Source organism: Ochotona princeps, chromosome 8 (assembly GCF_030435755.1).
Source record: "Ochotona princeps isolate mOchPri1 chromosome 8, mOchPri1.hap1, whole genome shotgun sequence".
Classification (NCBI taxonomy): Eukaryota; Metazoa; Chordata; class Mammalia; order Lagomorpha; family Ochotonidae; genus Ochotona; species Ochotona princeps.
This window is the reverse complement of record NC_080839.1, coordinates 36804192-36822725: the sequence shown is the minus strand read 5'-3', so window position 1 is coordinate 36822725 and position 18534 is coordinate 36804192. Positions and strand designations below refer to the sequence as shown.

At 40.2% G+C, this 18534-nt stretch overlaps 1 protein-coding gene across 3 annotated transcripts in view; it reads left to right on the top strand.

Moving 5' to 3' along the window:
• Positions 1–16749, top strand: part of PUS10 (pseudouridine synthase 10) — a 66556-nt gene extending 49807 nt beyond the window's left edge. For all 3 annotated transcript variants that reach the window (XM_058667850.1, XM_004580116.4, XM_058667851.1), the window contains 8 exons: positions 238–363; positions 2699–2755; positions 3586–3662; positions 3757–3812; positions 5339–5456; positions 11723–11865; positions 13775–13874; positions 16230–16749. In XM_058667850.1, the coding sequence (XP_058523833.1) occupies positions 238–363; positions 2699–2755; positions 3586–3662; positions 3757–3812; positions 5339–5456; positions 11723–11865; positions 13775–13874; positions 16230–16268 (716 nt within the window). In that variant the 3' untranslated portion in view covers positions 16269–16749. The remainder of the gene's footprint in view (positions 1–237; positions 364–2698; positions 2756–3585; positions 3663–3756; positions 3813–5338; positions 5457–11722; positions 11866–13774; positions 13875–16229) is intronic.
• The last annotated feature ends 1785 nt before the right edge of the window (positions 16750–18534 follow it).

Below are 18534 nucleotides of genomic sequence, written 5' to 3'. Positions count from 1 at the left end.
TGCAGTATTCATGTCATGTCTTTACTCATCTATTCTATTGCCACTTTAAGTCTTTTTCTTGATTATCTAAATGTCCATGTGATGGTTTCCCAATTTAGCTTGTCAGTTAAGATGAAGTCTTGTTTTATTACATAGCACTTAGGCTACTGGCACTCATTGGATAGTTGCTGCTGCTCTTTTTATCCTGCTGTGTTAATCACATCATTCCATTCAGGATGCCTGACATTTCTTTGGCAGGGAGATATAATAAATACTCCAGGAACCTACCACAAACTCCTTGGATCATTGATGGAGAAAGGAAGCTGGAGTCATCAGTGGAAGAATTAATTTCAGATCATCTGCTGACAGAATTCAAAGCAGAGAGTAGGTGCTTTAATACCTGTCTTTTAAATGTGCTGTCCTTCATGAATTGATTTCTGTGTTAAATCAATTACTACTGAGTCTTGAGTCTTTGGCTGCAGGTGCGCCATGCACAGGGACTGTCACATGCAGGACTTTGGTGGCCAGGGCTGGATTTGGATTTCAGCATAGACATCCAAGGGCTTTCCTCTCTAAAGATGACTGTTCCTGGGCAAATCCCAAACAACTGAAGCTACTGCAGATGATTCGCTATAAACCTTGATCTTAGCACATATCAGCCCCAGCCTTTCTAGGGGGAGCTTCTACACCTGGAAATGTGTGACTTCTGTGATCACCTGTAAGTTTTCCAGGGATAAAGTTCAGGCCTAGAGAAAATCGACAGTAACAATTTTATGATGACTTAATTGCAGCTGTGTTGTGTTTGAATTTCTTCACTTTCAATGAGCCCAGTGTATGGGATGAGTCAGATACCAGGCTTGGGTTTTCCTTCTCTCGGCAGACTTGTAGGGCCAATGGTAACACAAAATCTTATGGTTTGACCCAGAAGAAAGGGACTAAGATTTCAACTGATATATTAATCACATCCTATGCCAGGAAAAATATGAGAGAGTGAGGGTACTTTTTGAAAAGGGCTGCTAGCACAATGAGGGGAGTTGGCTTCGGGGGCTCAGCTAGACATCTTCCTCCTTCCTGGGAAAGGTGAAGATGTGCAAGCTTTGAGAATGGCAAGCAGATGGTCTTGACGACAAATCCCTGCCCCCTCCTGCCCTGCATCCTTGCAAGAAGAAAGAAATGCTTCAAACCAAAGCACTCTTACAAGTCACTGTCCTTTAGGAGGGTACCCCTGTCCCCGTGGGTGTTCAAGGATTATTTTTTGCATGGAGAAGAAATTAACCCATTCTTCTTACAGCTTTCCAAAATCTTAGTGGTGAAGAACCTGGGCAGTTTTGTCTACTTAATTTTGTTTACTATTTGTCTACCTAACTTCATCTAATTGGTCTTATACTCAAACAAGTTATAAAGAACTGAATATGCAGTATTAACTCAAAAAGTCTCTTTCAGAGTCTTTGGGCTTCCTTTCCAGAAGAGTGGCTGCAGGGCCTGGACACAGCTGTTTTCACTCTGCTGTCCCTGCTGAACTCTTCATGAGGGTGGTTTATGGCCATTTTCCATAGGTGGAGGGAGAGTTACCCCATCCAGGAAGCAGAGTGTGGGCTCAGCATCCATGTATGTGGGAGGAGTTGATGGAGAGATCTTGAGTGTAGCAGGCCTTGGGCCCCTGTGCTAACTGGCTCTGGGTCAGGGTCCAAATCCTTCTTCAGAATCTGATTAATGGCATCCCATGCTCATCATGTGCTTCTCACACATGGCGCTTGTTATTTCTGATGAATGAATTTCATATGTGACAAGTCTAGGCACCTGCTTCTAAATTTGCCATCTCTGAGATGGATAGGTATTTTATGGGGCAGCCTGGCTAACCCTGTAAAGTGCTACTCAGTGGCACATGTGAACATGTTTCACTGTCACTTTGAATAGGCACACTGGCAGTCTATTTGCCAACCCTCTAGTTAGTTCATAACACATTTTAACACACTATTAACATCAGTGTACTTAAGAAAGTTCCCTCTAATATAATTATGACTTCACTTACATGAAGTCATGTCAGTTCCTTGGTGAAAACAGGTTGAAAACTGGCTGTGGGATGAAGTCCAAACTACTGAACTATATATTCTGGTTCAGACATACAATGTATGAGTGCCACCGGGTATAATTTGAAAGGCAGAGCTACAGAGAAGAGGGTATGGAGGGAGGGAGAACACTTGGTTCACTTCCCAAATGACCACAATAATCAGGATTGGTCTAGGAAGAAGCCAGGAGCTTCTTCCTAATCTTCCCTTATGGGTGGCAGGGTCCCAGGGGCTTGGGCCATCTTCTACTGAGAGAGTTGGGCTGGAAGCAGAACAGCTGGGACTCAAACCAGAGCCCATATGGGATGCTAGCATTGCAGGCAGCAACTTTGCCACAGCACAAGCCCTGAAATTACCTACTTTCTGAAGCTTGGTGTTTTTTTATTTAATGCCTGCTTCATAAAGTTGTAATAAGGATTAAGTAAAATTATTTTTGTGTTATTTTTACTTAGTGCCTGGCATGTAGTAAGTACTCAGTAAATTGTATTTATAATTTTCATTACTGTTTTTAGCAGGTATCTGGGTAAGAGGAGGTATGATGACTATCCCTTGAGATTCTTCTATTTGTTGTTCAAGCCCTTACCCTGGGTTTCTAGCACACTAGGGTTATTGTGTCTCTGACTTTTTTTTTCTTTATCTCATTTCCAAAGGTTTTAATTTTTCATCCTCTGGAAGAGAAGATGTGGATGTGAGAACATTAGGAAATGGTAAGCCTGCTCCAGCATCACCTAGAGCTAATCCACTCATCACCCTTTCCAGGTAGCGTAGCGGAACCCCAAGTGCACGCCACCCAAGCTTCTCCAGGGAAAGTTTGGAGCTACCTTTATCACTTACATTAGGCCAGTCTCAGCAGGGGCTATTTTCATTACACACCTCCCAGTTGCAAGGGACATCCATGTGCATCCACAAAAAAAAGCCTGATTTTTTTTCCCCCCCAAGGTTTATTAGTTGTCTCACTTGATATTTCAGAAGTACCAGTATAGTTTTCAGGATGCACATTTCCATTGAGAGGTGATTCTGCTCCATGAATATTATATACTCTCATTTTGTCTTGTTGCAGTACAAGAAAACTGGTGAGACTTAATCCTGAGCTGTGTGAGATGAACACTCCTTGTGAAATCACAGCGTTTCCAGCTCACTTGTGGATTAGGCTAGGAAGGAGGATTTAGCTTGGTGTACCAGGGCACTGCTGTGTGTATAGTGTCCTGCTGGTTAATTAGTGGTTGTTTGAATTTCATCTGGTAATTAGCAAAGGCTTGTCCAAGGACCTTTGGGAGAGCATTTGTTTTCACAAATTGCTCTGTTGGGGTTTAGCATCCCCCCACTGCCCAAAAGCCCTTGATTCTTCTCATACATTCTTCCCTCCCCCAGATGCAACCATGTCACTAACTTTCAGTCCTCTAGAGTTCAGCCTGCTTCTCGCACCTCGCAGCCCTGCTGCCATAGCCCAGATGTGAACTGCCCCTATCCTGTTGTTGCCTTGGCCGGGATGTTAACTCTCCCCACGTTTCTGTTTCCTCGGGGTGTGTGCTGCCAGGAAGGCCTTTTGCTGTTGAACTGGTGAATCCTCACAGAGTTCATTTTACTTCACAAGAAATTAAGGAACTTCAGCAGGTAAGCCACCTCATGTCGTGAAGAATCATTGTGTTCTCACCACTTTGTATTTAAGCTAGAACTGCTAATTGTTTTCCCTTTTCTGCTACCACAGAAAATTAATAAGTCATCTAATAAAATCCAAGTGCGTGACCTGCAGCTTGTGACAAGGTAAGGGCTAGGTGCACCAGAAGTGATTCCAAGCAAGGAGGTATAGACCACGTGCCTGAGGAGGGAACTGCCTCCAGAACATAAGCAGACTCTAACAAATCACCTCAAATGGGGAAACCATTAAACAGTCATCCCTCTGAGGGGGATATGCAGACAGCCAGTAAATACATGAGCAAGTGTTCAAATCACAGTGAGATCTCACGTCAAATCTACTGGGATGACTATCATGACAAATACAGGAAAAAGCAAATGCTGGTGAGGGATGTGGAGAAATCGGAACACACATTGCTGGTGTGGCCACTTTGGGAAACAATTGGATGGTTTCTCAAAAGGTCAAACATAAGAGTGACGTATGAGCAAGCAACAATTTCTAGGTATGGAATATGCAAGAGAAATGAGAACTAAATCCCCATTAAGACTTGGACATAAATGTTCATAATAGTATTCTTCATGGCAGTACAGATGGAGAAGCTACACAGAGATGTATAGATTCATAAAAGTGTGACTTAGTAGTTCCCTTTATCTGAGGAGATACATTGCAGGAACTTCAAGTTGATTCCCAAAACCACCTACAATTCTAAACTTTCTGTCCTAGGTTTTTTTCTTTACATGTATAGCTATGATAAAGTTTAATGTATGGGGCCCGGCGGCGTGGCCTAGCGGCTAAAGTCCTCGCCTTGAAAGCCCCGGGATCCCATATGGGCGCCGGTTCTAATCCCGGCAGCTCCACTTCCCATCTAGCTCCCTGCTTGTGGCCTGGGAAAGCAGTCGAGGACGGCCCAAAGCCTTGGGACCCTGCACCCATGTGGGAGACCTGGAAGAGGTTCCAGGTTCCCGGCATCGGATCGGCGCGCACCGGCCCGTTGTGGCTCACTTGGGGAGTGAAACATCGGATGGAAGATCTTCCTCTCTGTCTCTCATCCTCTTTGTATATCCAGCTTTCCAATAATTATAAATCTTTAAAAAAAAAAAAAGTTTAATGTATGAATTAACAGTGAGAGATCAATAGCAATAACTAATAGTAAAATGGAACAATAAAGATTAATTAAAATGTGTTTCTTTGTTTGTTTTGGGGCTGCAGTTGGCTACAGGTGCTAAAACCATGGCCTGTTGTGTGTCTGCACAATAGAAAACCATTTGATAATCAAAAGGAGTTAAGTGCTGATACATGCAGCAGTAAGAATAAGAGAAGCCAGTCGGCAAACATCACATACTGTATGCTTCCATTTTATGTGAAATGCTTACAATAAGTAAATCTTAAGGATGGAAAATTGATTAGTGATTATGTAGGGCAGAAGTTCAAGGGGAATGGGAATTGATTGCTAATGGCTCTGGAGTTTCTTTTAGAGAATTATGAAAGCATTTAAAAATGAGATTGGTAATGGAGACATTTCTATAAATAATTCAAAAATTCATTGAATTATAATTAAAAAGGACAAATTACATGCAAATTCTATCTCAGTAAAGAGTTTAGTGTAATGCTTGTGCATATTTTATGTATTTAGACAAACTTTTATTTTTTTTAGAGAGGCAATAGGACATATGAAAGAAGGTGAAGAAGAAAAGACCAAGACCTACAGTGCCTTAATATGGATAAATAAAACAATCCAGAAGAAAGACATTGAATTCCTCGATAATATAAAGGTAATTTGTGTACTATTTATTTATTTATTTAAGGTGGAATTACAGAGAGCGAGCGAGAAGCAGATAAAGTTCTCTTGTCTGCTGGTTTGTTCCCCAAGTGACCACATCAGCCAAGACCAGGGCTGGGCCAAACTAAGGCCAGGAGCCTGGAACTTCATCTGAGTCTCCTTTGTGGGTGGCAAAGGCGCAAGAACATAGGACCATCTTCTGCTTTCCCAAGCACGTTAACCAGGAGCTGAATTGGAAGTGGTCGCATCTGGGATTTGAACCAACACCCACGTGAGATAACGGCATTATAGACAGAGGGAGGCTTAACTCACGATGCCACTAGGCCAGCCCTCATTCTTTTCATTTTCTTATTGTTTGTAAAAGAGTCCATTCTAGTTAGTAACTAGAGTAACACAGAGCATAGGCTTTGGAGCCTGTGAGATGTAGATTCACATTCTGCCTTTGTCATTGACTAGTTAGTTGATTGGCTGGGCCACTCTTCTAACCCAATGGAAAGGCAATTATTGTTAATGGTTAAGAGCCTAACCCTGAACAAGGATTACCTGATGCAATTTCTAGATCTACATTTCTTGATTGTGTGATTTTGGAGAAGTTATTTAACCTTTTTATTAGTATGACCATATAAAGCATTTAAGAACACTATCTGGCATAGAGGCACTCAATAGTGCTATTATTATATTTGCTGTTTTATAAATAAGTATACAGAAAAGAGAACTTGTGGTTGGTACATTGAGTCAAGTGGCTAATCCTCCCCTTGCAAGTGCCAAAATCGCATACAGGTGCCGGTTTGTGTCCCAGCTGATCCACTTCCCATCCAGTTCCCTGCTTGCGGTCTGGGAAAGCAGCAGAGGACAGCCCAAAGCCTTGAGCCCCTGCACCTGCATGGGAGACCCAGAGGAAGCTCCTGGATTCAGATGGGCTCTGTTCCAGCCATTGTGGCCAATTTGGGAGTGAACAAGCAGATGAAAAATCATTATATCTCTTTTCTCTCTGTAACTCTGTCTTTCCAATTAAAAATAAATGAATTATTTAAATAATTAATTAATTATTCCATGATACAGTTCCATAGGCTGTGACATTTTCCCTCCCCATTACCCAATCCCCATCCCTCCATTGATTTTCAATACTATAGTTCTTCACAATCAGTCCTGAGTCCATGATTATGCTATTTAAGCGTACTCTGACATTGTAGGTATGGACAGTGACAGAGTCCAGCATCCTATTGTCAAGATACATTCAACAATTTCATTGGGTGTCCATCTTTGATTTGGAAGTAGAGATATACATTGCATTGTATCTTCACATCTGTATGTGATAGTCTCTACCACATAGTTATTATACATCCCCTTAAATGAAAAGCCATAAAACAAAATCAACAACAGAAAGATAGAAAATTTATAATAACTCGAAGTTAAATAGCATGTCTCTGAAGAAATGAAAAAGAAAATCAAACCTTCCTGAAGCAAATGATGCTATTGTGTGACCTATCAGTCAGTGAGGAAATTAATAAGAAAAATAAAAACTTTTTTCAATGAATAAAAATAAAAACAAAAATATCGAACCCCCTGAGATGTAGCAAAAACAGTATTGAAAGGCTATTGATCTTATATTTTGCATAGAGGTTGCCTTATGTCAGAGAGAACACATAATACGTATCCTTTTGGGATTGACTTGTTTCACTGAGCGTAATGGTCTGTAGTTGGGACCATTTGGTTCAAATGGTAGAATTCATTGTTTTGAATGACTGAGTAGTATTCTGTGGAGTAGATGTACCACATTTTTTTTATTCACTCCTGTTATGATGAGCATTTGGGTTGCTACCATGTCTTTGCTCTTGTAGATTTTGTTGCTATAAATATAGGATTACAGATCCCTTTCTTAAAAGCAGACTTCATTTCCTTTGTATATATCCCCAGGAGTGGGATAGCTGAGTGATACAGCAGGTCAACTTTCAGTTCTCTTAGCATGCTCCATACTTACTTTCATAATGGTTGTACTAGACTACACTCCCACCAGCAGTGAAGGAAGATACCCTTCTCCCCATATCCATGCCAGCAAGTGTTGTTGGCAGAGTTCTTAATGTAGGTCAATCTCACTGGAGTTAGGTAGAACCTCAGTGTAGTTTTAATTTGTATTTTCCTGACAGCTAGAAAGCCCAAGCATCTTTTCATATTTCTGTTAGCCATTTGAATCTGCTCTTTTGAAAAATGTTTGTTAATTTCCTTCGCCTATGTCTTTGCAGGGTTGTTTACTGTGTTGTTGCTGACTTTCTGAAGCCCCTTGTAAATCCTGGATATTAGCCCTCTATCTGTTGTGTAGTGTGCAAAGATTTTTCTCCCATTCCTTTGCTTGTTTCTTCACTTTTTTGATTGCCTCCTTTACTGTTTAGAATCATTTTAGCCTTAGGTAGAAAATCTCTCTCTCCTCCTCTCTGTAAGTCTGCCTTTCCGATTAAAAATAAGTGCATCTTAAAAAAGAAGAAAGTAGAAGTTACCTAACAGAGCTAAAGCTAAAATTAAATGTGCAAGTAAAATACTGATAATATAAGAAGTCCCATTCATGAACTGTGCTATTTTCCTTCTCGCATGTCACTTACAGAGGATCTACCTGTTTGTATTTTTCTTCCTACCTGCCCTACTTACTGTAAAGATGCCAAGTTAGCATTAATGGTCTCTAAGACGTATAAGGTTACCACAGTGTGTAAATGGGAAATATTTTGTAGCAGAACTTTGGTACAGCAGTTAAGTCACCACTTGAGACACCCATATCTTACATCAGAGAGTCTAGTCCAAGTAATCTCCATTTCTGATCTAGCTTCATGCTGCCACACACCCAGGGAAACAGCTGCTGATGGGTCAGACACTTGGGTCCTTGTTATGTGGGTGACCTGGATTGACTTCTGGGCTCTTGGCTTTGGCCTGGCCTATTCCTGGCTGTTGGCATTTGGATAAGAAAACAATGGGTAGAGGATCTCTTTGTCTTTCTGATTTTCAAATAAAATGAAGAGTTTAAAAAATTAAATGGGCAGTATTTGCTAATAATTTCAGTGACCTAATAGAGGGGGTTGGTTTAATATTACATCTTCTTATCTTTATTATAATGAATTATAACTGTCCAGATATTAAAAATTAACATATACTGGTACATATTTACTCACATTAGAAAGTGTTACTAAGTACTAAGGGGAAAAAATAAGTGGACAGAAGTAGAGAAATGGTGATTTGAGCACATACTCATATGTTTGTATGTACACATATGTGTATATATATGACTATAGAAAATATACTGTATGGCAGAAGACACCATAAATAGGATTTATACTTGTCAAAGAAAACATGAACACCCAATAGACAAAAATGGGCAGAAGATATGAACAGGCAGATGGAATAAAGACCAATCTTAACAAACTAAGAACTGTTTGAAAAGATGCTGCACCTCCAGACAGAAGTCACAATAAGAGTCATTTCTATTGGACCAATAAAACCAAACAGAGGGTTGGAATGTAGAATAGTTTGCATTTTGGCTTTTTTGAAAACAACATGACAAAGATTATAAAATAAAATAATGCATTGGTATTCTATCCAGTACTCCCTCTACTGATAATCTCTCTTACAGAAATAAAACTTGAGTGTGGAGGGATGTATGCACAGGGATGATAATTAACTCTGTTCAGAGTGACAGCAACAACAGAGTGGGCATTGGGTATATTTGTTGAGATGCCTCTTGGGATGCCCACATCCACTGTGGAGTAGCAGATTTGAATTCTGGTTCTACTCCTGATTCCAACTTCCTGCTAATACACATTGTAGGAGGAGCAGGTGATAGCTTCTGCCGTGTCACCATGGGAGACCCTGAGTTCTCAGCTCCTGGTTTTGGCTTTATCCAAAACTAGCTGTTGCAGGCATTTGGGGTATTAGCCAGTAGATGGGAGATCTCTAGTTGTCTGAATCTTTTGTTATGTCTATCTTTCAAATTAGGAGAACAGTATATGATCCCATTTAATTTATGTTAACATGCATATATATACATGGCTAAAAAGGTTGGGGGGGGAAATGTGACTGGAGAGAGTACCTATGTTATGAGGAGAAAAGTTAGAGTAAAGTCTTATGACTCTCAGTGACATTATTCACTTGCTTAGAGATGCTCCTCAAAGAGTAAAATTTTTACTAAGCAAGATTTATTTATATTTGAAAGAATTACAAAGAGAGGGTGGGGGAAGGAGATCTTCCTGCTGGTTCAGTGCCCAGATGACCACAGTGGCCAGTGCTGGATCAGACTGAAGCCAGGAACCAGAACTTCCATCTAGGTCTCCCACATGGATACAGTGATCCAAGAACTTGGGCTATCTTCTGCTGCTTTTCTCAGGCCATTAGCATGGGAGTTGGATTGGAAGTAGAGAAGCTGGGACACAAAACTAGGTCCTTATGGGATACAGGCTTCACAAGCTGCAGCTTTACCTGCCACACCACAATGCTTGCCCTTAAATTCAGTTTTCAAAAAGATAGATCCATGGTTGGGGGTTGGTAGCTCTTAATTTCATTCAGAAATAATGCTGACTGAAAAGATAACTTTCATAGGAACAGACACAGTGGTGAAAGGATCTATTGTAATGCTCTTTAGCCCAAGTAGGCTGATGAGATTAGTTGATTTCTAGTAACATTTTTAGTTTTCAAAATATTCATGCTGGCATAAAAAATATAAAAACTGAATTAGTTTCCCATTCTGAGAAAAAGTCACTTTAAGTGTATTAATTTGTTCCTCCCCCCCCTTTTTTGTCCCTCCTTTTAAGGGCAGCCTAATTCTAGAAAACAAAAACAACAACAACAAGTGGTTCTGAAACTCCACCATGGGAAAAGCAGAATGCATTGTAGAGTAAATGGTTTCCTTCTGTCAGCTAAAAACAGACAGAAAAGAACCCTATGCACATGAAGATCTGAACATGATGTTGGGAAGGGTGTGTCTAGCAGCCCACTGGCACTTCTGTTGGACTGACTCAGGTGAAGGAAGCAGAGGACCGTGCTCATTCCACAGCTGCCCGTGAAGAGCAGGCTCTTTCTGGAACCTGTATTTTTATAGATTCCTTAATTGCTTTTTCCTGTACTGGTTGTTTTGTCCATGGAAAAGACAGACCTTGTGGAAATGGCTTATCTTAGCATAATAATGTCTCTAAAATCGAAGAATTAAGCATAAAAACTACAGAGTTTGGTGGAGTCAGTAACTGGCTGCTCTGCTCGAAGCAGCCAAGCCCATTGCAGTGTGGTCTGTGTCAGAACTTGCCTTTCCTTTCTTGGTGGAAAACTCGACAGAGCAGAGACCAGATGGAAACCTTGCCATTCTGAGCAGGGCTCCAGGCCCTCCCTCCCTCATGTTTATAAAAGAGGAATCTTTCCAACAAGAAATGGCAGAGAACCCAGAGTTCTCAGGAACTGGCATTTCTGATTATACCCAGGGTCCATTTTAAAATTGGAATGAACTGACCTTTTGCAGTATTAACCTTGATTTCTTGATTTGTATTTTGTAACATAAAGGAAAGTCTCGTTTGAACTCACTGTAAGAAGAGCAAGCCTGTGTCACTAAAATGTTCGAATGATGACAAGACATGGTGTTAGTCTCAAGCTGGGCTGACCAGTGTCAAGAGGCGCTGATTGTTGTGCACTCTTCTTTTTAATTATTACCTCGAAATGTTATCTTTGCTACTTTCCCAGATATATCTTGTATAACCAAACAAACAAAACACCTAAAAATGCCAAACACATCCAAGAGCGTATATGTGACCCTCCTTGGAACTTGCAATCTATGTGTGTACATGAGTGATGCAGATATTTTGCTTGTACACAGCCATTTCTCAGCCCAGCCTGAAGTCCTCCCACTTAGTTCACTGTATTGGGTTAGAAAGGAAAGGTGAGAACACTGCCCTGGCGGAGCAGGCACTCTGGATCAGCAAGTTAGCTGCTGCAGAGGAAGCAGAAACCCACGTCCCAGAGCAGGGTGCCTGGTTTGAATCCCAGCTTCCTGTGGATGTGCACCTGGGAGGCAGCAGACGATGGCTCGAGTCCTCCTGCCTAGGAGACCCATCTGGGCATTTAAGGAATCAACTAGGGAATGGAAGAACTGTCTCTATCCATGTGTTACTCTTTCAGATGTATAACATTCTGTATAATATATATGCAAATGTCTGTGGCAAGTGATGCTTGATGGAGGGGCTAAGACGGCATCCCGCAGGTGGCAGCACCCTGACTCTGTAACCATCTCTCCAGGACCTCAAGATTGATCAGAAAACACCACTCCGGGTCCTTCACCGCAGGCCCTTGGCTGTGAGAACTCGTGTCATTCACTCCATGGAGACACACTATGTGGATGAGCATCATTTTCGCCTCTTTCTCAAGACTCAAGCTGGGACGTATCCTTTCACTGTACCACAGTGACAGAACCAGAATCACTATTGAAAGTGTTGCTACTGGCCTCAGAGAAGCCCTGCTTGGTCTGGAAGGCATTAGGGAAAGTATTACAAGTACAGTGGAGAAGCAGCCTCTCCACCATCCCTTTGTAGTTTTCAAAATGACCTTTTTGTTAAGTATTTATTTGAAAGAGAGAAATAGAGATGTAGAGATCATTCATCCATGGGTTCACTTCTTAAGTGGCTATGGTGGCCAGAGCTGGATCGGGATTGGAGCAGCTGAGACCAGAACTGGCATCCGTATGGGATGGCAGCATTGCAGGTGGCAGCTGTATCAGCTGTACCACAATGCCAGCATCCCTAAAGACTTTTTGAATCATGAGGTACAATCAGCTTAATGTCACCTTTGAAATTATTAATGTTTGATATAATTACAATGCCATGCTGAGCACACAGGAAATACTAAGAAAACACTTTTCATGGATTCAATTGCTGTTTTTACATATTATGCAAGTCACAGATTCATGACCATATTTGCATCCTATTAGCATTTTAAGTACTTGGCAGATGAATAAACAGTTAGTAGATAGGAATGGTGACTCTTTACATATTGAGTTTAACTTTATTTGGCCAATGGCCCAGAACAACAGCCTGTGTCCCTAAAAAATTTTAATTGTAAAAAGACACACAGTGTTATTCACAAGCTGGGCTGACAAATATTGACAGACCCAGATTTACTATGTACTTTCTCTGCATGCCTTGAGGGAAAAGAGAAATAAATAGTTCTGTTGCTAACTATGTTTTCAAACAACTAGAATGGAGGACTTTTGATCATTTTTCTGAAGCAACTTCATCAAAACTAAATGAATGTCCTCATTGTTCTTTCCTATTGCTCCTGGATCACATTACAAGGAAATTGAACCCATGTCACGTGTGACCTGGTGGAAACGTGCCACCTGCCATTATGCAAAAAACAGGACTAGAAAGATGTTGAAATAGAAATTGTGAAAAACTTTTTTGAAAATCATTGAGTAGATCTTCCATCCTCTGGTCCACTCCCCAAGTTCCCGCAACACCCAGGGTGGGACCAGGAGCCGGAGACTCGGCCTAGTTCCCCTGGGTTTGTGGCAGGGACCCAACTGTTGGAGCCACCATGTGCTGCTTCCCCTGGAGTGCATCGCCAGGAATGTGGAATGGCAAGTGGAGTCGGGACTTGAATGAGGCACTTTAACGTGAGAAGTAGGCATCCTGAGTGACATTCACTGCTGCACCAAACAGCTGCCTCTGTACCTAATTTTTAAATCCCATATACATAGCTTGACACTTGGATAAACCATAATGAAAAGAAAAATCATGGCTTTTGGTACAATCAGTATAAACACAGGTCCTGGGTCCTGAGTGATTGCCAGTTTTAAATAGCTTATTTTATTTTTTCAAAACATTTGTTTTTAAATTTTTATTGGAAAGTTAGATTTTACAGAGAGAAGGCAAGAAAGAGAGAAAGATCTTCCATCCGCTGGTTCACTCCCCAAGTGGCCACAATGGGCAGAGCTGAGCCCATCTGAAGCCAGGAGCCAGGAGCTTCCTCCAGGTGTCCCAAATGGGTGCAGGGTCCCAATGCTGTGGGCCATCTTCTACTGCTATTTCAGGCCACAAGCAGGGAACTGGAAGGGAAGTGGAGCAGCTGGGACATGAACTGACGCCACATGGGATCCCAGGGTGTGCAAAGCGAGGATTCAGCCACTAGACTATTGTGCAAGGCACCATACTTATTTTCTAAACTATATACCCCAAGTAAGATGTTCTAATGTTACTATTTTGTGTTTTGTCCTTTCACTTGTCAAATCTTGCCAACTGGTTGGTATTGCATTACTGTTTTTGTTGTTGTTGTTGTTTCCTGAAACAAACCCAGCTACATTAAGGAGTTTGTTCATGGAGACTTTGGGAGAACCAAGCCTAATATTGGCTCTCTGATGAGTGTGACTGCAGACATTCTTGAGCTGGATGTTGAGGTAAGTCATCTCATAGTGGATTGCGCATTTGAGGATAAATTCAGTTAGTTAGACTCCGTGCCACTAAGTCAGATAATACTACTACCTTCATAGGCACTAGAAAATAATCAAAATTTCACAGTAGCATTATTTTGCATGGAAGAAATATCTACAGAATTATTTTTTAAAAATAAATAGTCTCATTTACTATTTTAAATATGCATTTATTTTACATAAAGTCACTTTATGCCTTACATAAAGTAACCATTATGCAAAGCAAAAAAAAAAAGAGTAGTAATGGCCTTCATATGTCCTTCAAAATCAAAAGAATACATTTGTTTTATAAAGAATTTTAAGGTAACTTGCTGAGAAATGTACAGGCAGGGTTGAGGTGCGGGGAGCGAATGGGGTGAGCCAAGGGTTGTTAATAGCAGCATTTCTATAATGCTGGACCCCTGTCACGTGGCCCATGTTCTCTGCTCTTAAATCTAAAGGTGAAATTCTAAATGAAGTAGAACAATGGATGTTTCACCTGAGTATCAAATAGAGTTGTATGTTGTGCTCCTTGGTGCAAGTCTGATGAGGAATACAGTCTATCCTTTACCCCATCTCCCAGTCTTAGGAGAGGCTAGCTAGCATTTTGTGCTTGGGAGAGATCTTGAAGTTCTAGAAAGAGGTGGATGCCATTCCCTAGTATGAAGGCAGCTGTGGTGACCAAATGATCACACCCGGGCCCCTCAGAGGAGCTTGTGTACAGCTCCTGTGGCCTGCTGGGGACAGAGCAGCAGCAGGGCTGCCTGTGCAGACCCTCATTATGAGGAAGGAAAGTTTTCTGTTTTTGCCTGCATTCACCTCTTTGGCCCTCATTCTTAGAACATTCTGAGAGTTTAGGAGTTTCCAGGAGTCACAGGCCATCGTTTCTCAACCCTGAGTGTCCACTAGAATCACCTGTGGAGTGTTTAGATAACACAACATGGCTACCATCCTTTGCCCTCAACACACATCAGTGATGTTAAATATTCAGTTTGAAAAACCACTCATGAACTCACATGTGAATGTTTGGTATGTGGCTATATTCTGAAACCATCAAAGTATCAAAAGACACACATGTTAAAAGTTATCTGACTTGGGTATAGCATGTAAAGCCTCTGCCTGAAGAGCCAGCGTCCCTTATGGGAAGCAATTCAAGAACCAACTGCTCCACTTTTTTTAAAAGTTTGGATTTTAAAAATTTTATTTCAAGGATAGATTGACATAGGGAGGGAGAGGAAAAGACAGAGCAATCTTCCATCCACTAGTTCACCTCCCAGATGGCCATACTGCTGTGGTTGGGGCTAGGCCACAGCCAGGAACTCAGAACTCCCATTGGGTCTCCCATGTGGGTTGCAGCATCTGCTGCTCTCCCAGACATACTAGCGGCAAGTTGGATTGGAAGCAAATCAGCTGGAACTCAAATCAGCACTAGCAGTAGAATACTTGTATTGCGAGCAGGGGCTTATTCCAGTCTCTGTTATTTGCATAATTTGCGTAATGCAAGCCCCTGTTACATAAATTTTTCTGAGTTGGGAATGGAAAGTGACTCTTGGACTAATGAAAACATTTTCGTTATAGCATTTTAGTTTTTAAACTTTTTTTTTTTTAGTTTTTAAACTTTAAACGTCAATAAAAATTATGGCTATTTCAACCTTCTCTTAAACCACATTCCCCTTGAGTAAAAATATAGTGTGCTTTGGCACGTGAGAAATTGTTTATTTGTAGGCAAAAAGGTGTGCTTACTGTAATTTCATTATAACTTGAAGGTCAAGGTTTTGTTCCAGGAGAGTCAAGTGAAGAGAAGAAGAAGTAGACCACTTAAATTTTGAATGAATCAAAGATGTTAAATTGAAACACAAAGATAATTCATCCTTTTCTAGTTCCAGGTGCTCTTTCATGTCTTTTAGATTCCGTTGCTAGGTTACACACGAGGCTAATAGGTTTATATACTATCTGTATTTGTTAAATGCAAGATAAGAGGATGCAGATTTTCAGGATAAAAACTGAAGTTGCTGAGGGAAGATTGGTATAGCCATCTGAATTTGTCTGTTTTACCTATAAGTGACATTAAAACTTTTAAAAGTTGATTCTCTTGTCAATCAAAAGGCATTGTGAATCATCTGAGTAATAAAATTCCATTACTTGGTCAATTCAGAAACATACCTTGAGCCCTAGAAACCCTAGAATGGACATAGAACATTTAAATTGTGTTAGTCAATAAGCCTTCAAATGCTTTTCTCCTGTCATGCATTACAGAGAAAATGGTTATGTTGGCACAGTATTACCAACAAATGCTTATCTGAGAGTATGAGCTGTTTTAAATGCCTGTTTTCTCCTTTCTAGTCTGTGGATGTTGACTGGCCACCTGCTCTGGAAGACTAACTTTCCAATGTGGACACCAAGGGTAGTGAAAACACTACTGAAATGATGTAGATATCCGTGCAACATATACTGTAATAAGGCTGTTGACCCACCATAACGGTGTCTCAGAAACCTTTTGGATCACATTGATCCATGTATAATTTTTTTAGTTTATTTTAACAACTCAGGATCTGTATGTGTATATTTTATGTTAATTTGTTCCAAGGATGTCATGATTTTTCTTATTTTCTCTCATGCTCCACGAGCCAAATTTATGAATAAGGACATTCTGATTTTTTAACTTAGAGAGGTATACAAGACATACTGTCTGCTGAGCTGAGAAGCTGCACTTGCAGTAAGCTTTCCCTCAACAAGAGGCATTCCACCTTTAAAATCATGTTGCAAAGTTTTAAAATTATCTGGAAAACTTTACCTTAATTTATGTTTCCCATGTCCTATAATATCCTAAGATATCAAATGAAAATCTGACAGAATTAACATTTTTCCTAGTAAGCCTCAGGTAAAATGTTACCAATAGAAATACTTTTGGGTGTGATCTGTCACAAATCTAAAGACCTCAAGTTACTATTTTGACAATCTAAAATTGCCAGTACATTTCTTCTGTGAACAGAGGTGGAGCATTAGGAATGGGGCCTACTGTTTTAGACTTTCATCAATGTTTTAACCAAGGAGAAGCAAGTGCCTTCAGTAACTCCATGCCCAGAGCTAAGACTTTGAAAAATTAGATTGCTAAACAAAGGTTAAACTAGTATTACTTCAGTTGTTCAGTACCTTCAATATATTTCTCCATTTCAAACATTTTAGTAAAAAGCAAATAGAGGATATTATGTTATTTATAAATATTGAAACCAAAGAAGTTAAGTGAAATCTGAAATTACTCCTTACCTCCGTATCCAAGAATATATCTGAAGTTGCTTGACTTGTAGGATTCTTTCTAAAACATTCTATTATTGAGCACTCATGGTATGCAGGACGCACGTGAGGATGACTTTTATATCCATGGACCATTACAATTGACTGTTTAAACTAAAAATGCCAAATCAAGAAGCTTACCAAAAAGTAGCCCAAGTATATTTCACAAAATCTTCTATAACTGCCATTTGTTAAACCTAAAGAAAATAATGAATCATTAGAAGCTTTCAAAAGGAACTTAACTAAAATTCTTGGTTCAAGTGTAATTTCTATCACCCTTAATACAACTATTAGAGCTTTTTATTCAGCATTTGTTAGTATTGGATTACTGTTTCCTATCTCTATTAAACATATTTCCGAGATATGAAGATTCACTTTAGATATCAGGAAAGTGGTATTAACTAATAAGAAGTCAGCCTGTCACTTTGCAACCACTTTGTATGTGAGTAGTAGCAAGTATTTTTTACTCTTTCCAATGTCAGAGAATGAGAATGGAATAACATAAATAAACTGCTGACAAAAGAACTTGTGTGTGAATGATTTTCAGTTTTTCAAGAAATTTTGCTATAAAAAGACTTAAGTAATGATAGTCTTTTGAATATTCTTTTGAATATTTGGGCTCAGCTTTGAATCTAGTATATCTGCAATATGGAAAAAAATCAGAAAACAAATTACAAAACTTCTATTTCTTAAATTTTTACTCCCAAGATTATACAAAATTTCAAGCAATGAGTACTATTAGCTATAAATATGTACTCAAACATTTGATCTTGAGACACAGTTTGTTAAAAATTAATGCTGCTCTTTTTTAAGGTGCAATTGGGAACATTAGGTAATGAGAATACCATAGTTTCTTTTTTTTTAATTTTATTTTTGATGATGTTTACATAGTTGATGAAGGTTAGAAGGATAAAGGGTTAGAGAAAAATGGGTGAGGCCATTGTTTCCACATTCTTTTTTTTGTCTTCTTGTTTCTGGGAGAAGGGGAAAGATACAGGGAGAAACCACACCCAGTCTCCCAACCGACTCTGTACCCTGGGATCCAGACGGCCAACTGCTGCCATCCCAGGGTCCCTGATGTGGCGCATGCTCCTAGGGAGCATCTTGCTCAAGTGGTGTTGATAGTTCAATAGTTCTGATTTGCTGTCAATCATGCTGCTCCAAGTTTGAGGAGATCTCTCCAGGATCCACTGGCTGACATAGTCCATAGAGTCTCCATTTGCCCAGATAGTCACTGCCAACGATTAGCTGGGGTAGATGTTAAATTTGTTCTGCCCTACTTCCTCTGCAGACTCCAACAGACTACCATATCCCCTATGGGCATCTGGATATTGCTGTCCACTGCTCATTCTAA